The sequence below is a fragment of the Ruditapes philippinarum genome, unplaced genomic scaffold (genome assembly GCF_026571515.1).
Source record: "Ruditapes philippinarum isolate M1 unplaced genomic scaffold, ASM2657151v2 ctg8314_1_1_1_1, whole genome shotgun sequence".
Lineage (NCBI taxonomy): Eukaryota > Metazoa > Mollusca > Bivalvia > Venerida > Veneridae > Ruditapes > Ruditapes philippinarum.
In genome coordinates this window covers 1-8,873 of record NW_026852315.1, presented here as the reverse complement: position 1 = coordinate 8,873, position 8,873 = coordinate 1, and the positions used below count along the sequence as shown (strand labels likewise).

The 8,873-nt window shown below is 31.7% G+C and overlaps 1 protein-coding gene across 1 annotated transcript; it reads left to right on the top strand.

The window, feature by feature from the left end:
* Positions 1-381: 381 nt before the first annotated feature.
* On the top strand, positions 382-4,681 carry LOC132756442 (uncharacterized). Its single transcript, XM_060747518.1, has 2 exons — positions 382-1,399; positions 3,552-4,681. The coding sequence occupies exons 1-2, from the start codon at positions 892-894 to the stop codon at positions 4,628-4,630; spliced, it is 1,587 nt and encodes a 528-aa protein (XP_060603501.1). The 5' UTR covers positions 382-891; the 3' UTR covers positions 4,631-4,681.
* The last annotated feature ends 4,192 nt before the right edge of the window (positions 4,682-8,873 follow it).

Genomic DNA, 8,873 nt, shown 5'->3' with positions numbered 1-8,873 from the left:
GTACCAGCGTGTACACCTATACCGGAAGTGGGTATAACACGTCACAATCTCGGTCTCGTCTGTCTCGCGAGAATGACAGAACGCCAAAATGGCGGCGCCCATGAACTTATTTCTCAAGTAAAAAATAGTGTCTTAAAACACGAATTTCTCTCTTATAGGGTTGATGTCAATAGGAAAACTGTCATTGTTCCTCTTTTTAAATGATGAATATTTATATTAGACAGACATCAATCCATCCATTCCTATTCCTTTAACATTTATTTTATACATTTTATTCATCCAGTTTTAATTGAAAATATTCAACCAAAAAGGCGTTACGAGAAAAACCTAAGTGTTCTGAAACCAATTAAAACATGGTGATACTGTAATGAGGTAAACAATGCAATATAACAATAGGTTATCTTGTTCTAAAGCGGATATTTCTTAATGCAGGTATTGATAAACTTGTTATATTTGATTTATCATCTTTGATAATTCCTTAGATAATGTTCCATTATTTTTATTTGCTGCTCATAAAACAGATGGCTGGATATGAAAGCCTCTAATTATATGAAAAGGAACGAATTGTTATGAATTGGATGTTCCTGAAACACTTCAAAATGCGGCTGTACAAACCATGGAAATATAATTGCAATAAACATATAAGTCGTTTTTAGACTTGCTAGAATATAAGAAATACCGAAGCTTTTAAAATGAAGGTTTCCACAAAGCTAGATTTTGATAAAGGAAATTAATAAAAACGGAATTGTTAAAATTAATAACGAAGGGCCGAAATGCGTGTGATTTCTACGCTACGACAATGCAAGGCGAAATTAAACTGATATAAAAACATAGTAGACTAAAGAACATAAAAATAAGGCAATAAACTATATAAAAAAGTAAATATTTGAAATGGAAAAGTCAGAAATTTCCGAAGAAAATTCCATAGAAAATGTGGATATATTAGATGAAAAGGAGAACATTGAGGATATGAATATTGAAACAGAGACTCGATGTCAGTCTTGTCTTCGTGTGTTCATAAAATGTTTGAGGCGGTTTATCGCCTTTTTGTTCTCGCATGTTGGCCTAACTTGTCTTGTGGTTGGATACGCCATTCTTGGTGGAATACTCTTCAAAGCCGTTGAGTTGCCTGAAGAGAAGCTGATCCGACAAGACGCTGTTGATACCAAAAACTCTTACGCTAGAAAAATTGTAGAATTATTCGACGGCTCGGACATTCAAAAGGTCTTGGACAAACCTGCTCTGAATAGACTAGTGGATGACTTGTTGAAGGAATATCAAGATGAAGTATATGTTTTTACCGAGGAAAGAGACTGGGATGGACGATTTGAAGGGGACGATTTTCAGTGGTCCTTTGCAGAGTCCCTTTTATATTCTGTTACAGTCATTTCAACCATCGGTAAGATGATATCAGTTATTTATGAACATTAACATTACTTTTGATTTCATAAAGACGCCATGTAGTACAAATTTAAATAAATAGTGTTCATTATAATCTAAGTTTTGAAATATGTAAAAAATAACTTCAAAGTTATAGTATTTTAAAAAATTTAATGTGCTTGCAGGTCTCAAGTAAATTGATAATAGCGTTATAAAAGAACATAATGTTTTCGTTTCCCCCAATATTCTTGCATTTGGTAAATGTTATGTTTGTTGCAAAGAAAAAAATTATTGTTGGAAAATATATTCTAAGATTTTGTTGGATTTTCTTTTCTCATAAAAAGGTCTTTGCATAACACCAGGATAACTTTGAAAAATAATTTTCATTTTGAGAAAAAGTCTGTTTTATTGTTTTTTCTTTTACGATTTGCATGTGATGTAATAACATGATTTATAGGTAACTTATATTTAGTTATTGCTGTTTAGTCTCGATATATTGCATATTACTCCCCAATGTTCAGCTAATTTCCCAGAAACAAGCATACTTTAAAATGTAAAACACATGGTCTCTGTTCATTTCCATTTCTCTCAAGTTAAATATACACGCATGAGGGTCTTTCAAAAGACTGGCTATTATCGCTTTATTCTTTATGTGATTTACAGCGTTTTTATTTATTGATGCATATAATTCAAAATTAAATACTATGAAAATGTGATTGCATTTCATCAGTCAAATTATTTTTTTTTATTATTTATAAAACTCTTTTTGTATGACTTAATTGAAATATTTTGCATTTCGTGACAATATTTACAGATGAAATTTCTATCAAATGATACACAACGGTATACGGTATCGTACAATCACACAATTTTGACGTTACCGTCAGATTAGTTGTTATGTTTACATTTAAGCTGTTGTAATTGGAAAGTATATAAATACATAATTATCTAAAACAACTTGATTACGAACCAATAAAAATGTCTTGTTAACTTAAGGGACATTTTTTGACATATAAATCTATTTCGATCACTTCAAATTATAGACAGATTGAATTCTTATTCAATGGAAATTATACATATTTTATCCGCATATGTATGTTTGAAATTTGTGAACAAACAAATTTTCATACGCATGTTTCGCGCACGCAAAGGTCAAGCGAACCTATTCTGATTTTTTAAATAAATTTCTTAGTGAAGATTTTTACATATCAAGCTACCAACACATATAATATGTCTTGGCAAAACCGATTTAAAACCGACAAAATTATAAGATTTCCAAGCTAGCAATATAACATTTTAAACAACCCTCGACCAAACGATGTCGATCTTAAAGCCTATGGGATGAAGTATAATAATAAACACTGACTTCCCTAGAATATTTCTAGATAAAATATGCTTCGTATGTGGAAAATGTGAATATAAATAATAAAAAAATACTACGCTTATTAAACAACGAAATTGAATGGTGTTTAAACCTTATACTCCGGTTTAAAATAAAAGTACTTTTATTGTCGTCATTTCTAAACTTTGAATATTTTAGTTATTGTAATATAATATAGCACTATTATTTGAACTTTTCTCTTAAACACGGAAGCAAACTGGTTCAAAATCTTTACAAAAACTTTTATTACATGATTGTTTTTTATTCATTTTTAATACAATAAATAAACAATAAAATGTTTGAACTTTGAATAGTAATAAATCATACTTCAGTTTAGATGAAATTTATTGGAAATGTAATCCTCATCACTTATATTGAAGAAGTATAGACCTCTAATTTCATTTTAGATTATATGAAAATTATATTACATGTACATGTAATTACTTGATATTTTGAAAAATGTATAATACATTGATTATAGACAGGTTGATTTACAAACTGTTCACGGAAATTTCGTACGATTATGATGCGTATAAAATGAAGAATTGCCTGTACTGCGTTAGAAGAGGGTAGAATTTTTTTTGGAGAAAAAAGTATATATTAAGACGCTTGTACAAAAATGAAAGTTATAGCCATTTTTGACAGGAGGTTTCTTTATTAACAATTTACACTTTCTAATTTAAATAAAAATCACAGTATAATTCACGAGAGTATGACAATAATATATTTATAAAATTAATGTCTTATCGAAATAAAATGTAATTATACTGATATAAATGTTTACTTGTAGGTTATGGAAACATAACGCCTAAGACAATAGGCGGGCGTTTGCTGACAATCGTGTATGGAATAGGTGGTATCCCCTTAACCATGCTGTGTCTACATAACATAGGGAACCTGATGGCTGGCTGTTTCCGGTTAATTTACCGTCACGCTTGTATGAACATGACTTACCAATACATCAAACTAAAGCGTAAACGTATTAAGAAACGATTTATGAAGAGGTTACAAGGTAAGACAAAAGATATTCGCGACTGGGCCAGACGACAGCAGTCTCACGTGTCGTCAATTCTTCATCATAACCATATAGAGATTGATTCGATTGAAGAACAGGAAGTGAATGTTAACATGGAAACTGAACAGCTAGCTATTGATAAAAACAAAGAGCTTATAGAAGAACTTAAAGTTAAGGGTTCCGAATCCCGCTCTAAGCGAAACAGACGACACTCGGATAGTTTGTTAAAGGATACCATTCAAGTTACCCGAGGAAGAAAATATTCGTTATCACCTCATCACCGCTACGGTGCAGTGCATGCAAGTCATGATCTTTCGGTTATTCCGGAAGACGGACAACCAGATGTCACGATTGATGATATTGGCCATCATGAACGCAAACGAACGACATCAACTGACACTGATAATCACTCTAGAACAACAAGCTCTCTGTCGCTTACAGACTTTGAAGAAGATGAACGACTTTTGAAAACAAAACTGAAAGAAACACGTGATCTTGTTCCGATTTCCGTTTGCCTCCTTTTGGTAACCGGATACATCATGCTCGGTGCATTAATATTTGCATCCTGGGAAGAGTCATGGAATTTCCTTGTGGCGTTTTACTTTTGCTTTATAACGCTTACAACGATTGGCTTTGGTGACTTTGTTCCTGGAATGGGACGCTTGGACAATGATATGAAACGTGTGTTTGGAGCGATGTATTTGTTGTTTGGCATGGCATTACTGGCAATGTCTTTCCATTTGATCCAGGAAGAGGTGAGACATAAGTGTCGGAAACTTGCCGTGAAAATTGGATTGATAGAACACAGACTGACTGAACTACTCGACAAGTATGATAACAGTCAGACATTATAACAAGAAAAGTACATGAAATTTTAAGTGGTAATAGAATGCTACTTAAGTATACAAATAAAATTACTGCCTATTATACATAATGTCTTTTTAATTATGACTCTTGAACAAAAGTAGGTATTTAAAGCGCACATCACCCGTGGCTGTTTTAAATCAAGTGCATGAATAACATAAACTTTTATTTTATAGGGCTATAGTAAATATCCTCGGGCATTTAGCTTTTTTCTTCAGAATTCCGATACGTTGTCTCTGGTATTCGTATCAGAATAAATTTGTTCTATGAAATATTCCTGCAATTTTTATTTTGTCTTTTGTACTACATGTATTTACTGCTGTTTAAATCACTTCGCAATATTGAAAATAAAGATAGCTTCACGCAAACAATACAAAGCAAGGGCAAACCAAATAACCGTGTTGTATTATTGGTCAAAACAAGCCCAATGATAAATATATGTGTCCTGAAAGTCCAGGTGTCCTGAATCAACACTCAGTTTGCTGCATGTTGCTCTTAAACCAAGATGTCATTTTATCATGCGTACAGCAGTTCAGGACAACATTATTTTTTATAATTTGAACCAAACACGTTTAAAAAAGTGACATTGCAAATTAAAATAATGTAAAAACCTGTTAAGTGATGATTTTGTCATTGAAATGAAGCTATACTTGCGCAACAGAAAATGTAATTTTATATAAATTAAATGACTTGATAACGATTTGACAGAAAACAAGATTGCCACTTTGGATTAAATGATTTTATTCAGATAGTAACACATTATGTCCTAATTGATTATCAATAGATTCATAAGCATTTACTTGCCAGTTAACATAGAATGTTTTATATGTCTTATGATATAAATATTGTTACCTTGTAATATTTTGCCATTTGTTACTTAGTTTCAATATTAGGGTCTTATTGGTAAAGTAGTTGAAGACGTTTACCTTGAATTACTTGCCCCTCACCATTTGAGCCGTGTCACGACAAAACTACATAGTGCGTTTGCGACCAGCATGGATCCAGACCAGCCTGCGCATCCGCGCATTCTGATCAGGATCCATGCTGTTCGCTTACAAACCCTATTACAAGTAGAGAAACTGATAGCGAACAGCATGGATCCTGATCAGACTGCGCGGATGCTGGTTGCAAAAGCACTATGTTGGTTTTGTCGTGACGCGGCTCATTTATTATTAGAATTTCGCCGGCATTTGAGAGGATTATAGAAACTATCCAGCTAGCTAAAGGTATGTCGGCGATTCTACTTGGGTTTCCATTCTTGTTCGAGTAAAGCTGGAAAGTCATCATTCGATTTTTTAATATAAGAAATATAGGTAGAGGATAAACAACAGTTTCATTGCTTTCATCTTTTTTCCAAAAGAAATTAGAGCACACATACAATAGTTCATGTTTCTACTGTGATGCATAAACAAAGTGGAAAATACGAGTAATAGATTTATTCTTAGATATTTATTTGAAATGAATTCTCAAATAATGTTGTAAATCGTATCAAGCACTAACTTCCAACAAGATGGATTTATTGATAGCTCCATAATTCTTGACGAAATAATTGAAGATATTCATGGAGTTTAAAAAGTAAAAATGTAAACAGAATACATCGATATATTATTTTCATTATTGGCGTGTTTTCTACTTACTGTTATCATCTGTTCTGATTGCTATTGAAATATGCATTAAAACGACAATGAAATAATAATAAATACTTAATCATGAACAATTGTACGTTTTACAGAATAATATATAAGTACTTGTGAGTTGTAATTATCAGCAGGTGTTAATGTTAAGCGGAAATTAATCCTTAAATAGTGTCATAGATTTGCACTGTTTTAAATTTGTAACAATCTCTTTGATATTTAACGGATCTCAATATCAAAATACAAAAACTGAGCTGCCAACAACAATATAGGTAGCGGATGTTCAGGCTAATCTAGTTTGTAATGGCGACAAAGGATAGACATTTTCGAATCCTGCAGGTTACGGACAAGAAAAGCTGCATTAGCAGTGTAAGAAGTGTAAAACAAACTCAGTGTAATCGGGTTGAACGAGTTTGAATAATTAAAGTTTTCTGCTTTCAGCAGAGGATTAAAATGCAATACATCATTTAATTATAATAAAACAAAACTCGGCTTAAATATTTTAAGCTTCAGGAAATGTTTCTGTTTTATAAATTGTCGAATCATAATGTAATTTAAATCTTCTGATAATCAGATTGATAAATGAATATTATGATCTCTTCCTGAAAGAACAATCCGCAGCTGTCTACAATACGTCTGAACTTATGTTAGGCTACTGTATGTCACTATTGCCCTTTTTTGAAAAGCCTCTTTCTATGACATAGATGAGGAATTCTGTACGATGTAATATTTAGATGAAAACAAACATAAACAAGCAAACCGAGACATGGAATATCTCGATAAATATAGCAAGTATACTATTATTAGACCGGTTTGTGTTTTATAACATGACGACTTAGGGAATAACTCACGATCATTATTTCGATTAGGCTGATTTTTCTCCTGATATAAAAACACATTTCTGAACATCGATATTCTAAACATGGTAAACTTTACCTATTCGCTTTTTCGGAATTTTGTTAGACTGTTGTGTCTTATTTGGAAGGATGGATGCATTGCTTGGCCAATGGTCACTTACAACCTTGTTTGAGCCATTTGTATTTTACGTATGTTTTCGTGTTTAGTTTTTTGCTTGAGTTATGGAGAACCATATTAATACTGTATGATTAGAGAAATATTATGAATGAATACAGTGCGTGAAAGTAAGAATGTAAGTGTTTGAAAGATTGCCAAATTATTACTACAGAAAGAATAGAATTAAGATAAAAACAATTGATCAGAAAACGGGTCTGCTATATGTTTTAAAAATTTGTATGTTTTATATTGTATCAACGGGTACGATATTGTGAACAGCTCATGCAAAGCAAACGTGACAAAATGCAATATGATATATACACGTACTGATCTGTTGAAAGGATAACACATTTACATACTTTTATCTTATCTGTGATGTACATTGGAATATATTTATATATTTGCAAGAAATACGAGAATCGAAAAAAATGGGAGGACTTTCATATTTATATTTTTGATAATGTATTGAGCAAGTATTTTATTTTTGATAGTTAAAATACCAATGCATTAACGTTAGAACCGCTCTAATAGATAAATGTAGAAATGTTCGGGTTAAAATCCTAATATATGTGATATACACTGTGACATAGAAATTCAGTTTTGACTTAATATATTGAATATATAACTTTAATTCTGGTCAATAAATAAAGCTAGATATGTCTGTCTCTGTAACACAATTGGTTTGCGCGTTCGGCTGTTAACCGACAAGTTGTTGATTCAAGCTCACACAGGGACGTACAATGTTATGGAGTTGTTCCAGTCAGTTGGTCAGACATCTTTAAATGAAATATTTTCTATTCCATGATAAATGCAATGTAAATAATGTGAATAATCTTATAGAGTAAATTTGATTAATTCATAATAATAACGAATAAGATAGGTATTTGTCCAAAATTGTTTTATATCACAAAAGCAGAGAGGTAATTAATAAGTGAATCAACGATTTATAACGCATGGAAGGAAAAGGATTAAGGAACATGATCAAAGACACTTGTTAACTTAGAACCATATTTTACTTGATCAATATTTGACATCAGTGTCAATTTTTTTGATAAATTAACGTTCATTTATTCATTTTTAATTTGAGTGGCAAAAATTTTCATGTTGGATTTTTCATATATATGATTTACAATAATACTGATCAGAAACATATTGCTGAATTTCTTATTTCATCTACTTAACAATTTTTGAAAACCAAGCGATCCAACTTGGTTATGAGGTATGTGGCGCCGTTAAATGTCGCACTTGCCGCTAAATGTCACACCATTGCCGCTAAATGTCGCAACCGCCGCTAAATGTCGCAAAATCATTTGTCGTTAAATGTCGCAATGTTAACGTTAAGTGTCGCACGAATTTCCCTTATCATTAAATGTCGCAACACTACCGTTAAAATCATGATTAAAGTAGTATTATATAACTTTTTAACATTCTCATAGTTATTTTTATTGTAATTGCCATCTTTGTTTTACTTGTTTTCTTTTATGAACCTAAATATCGAGGTTTTGAGCTGCTATATAATGTAATATTTAGGCTAGAAAGGATAATTGATACTAAATTCTCAAGAGATAAGTATTTTTCTTTTGTT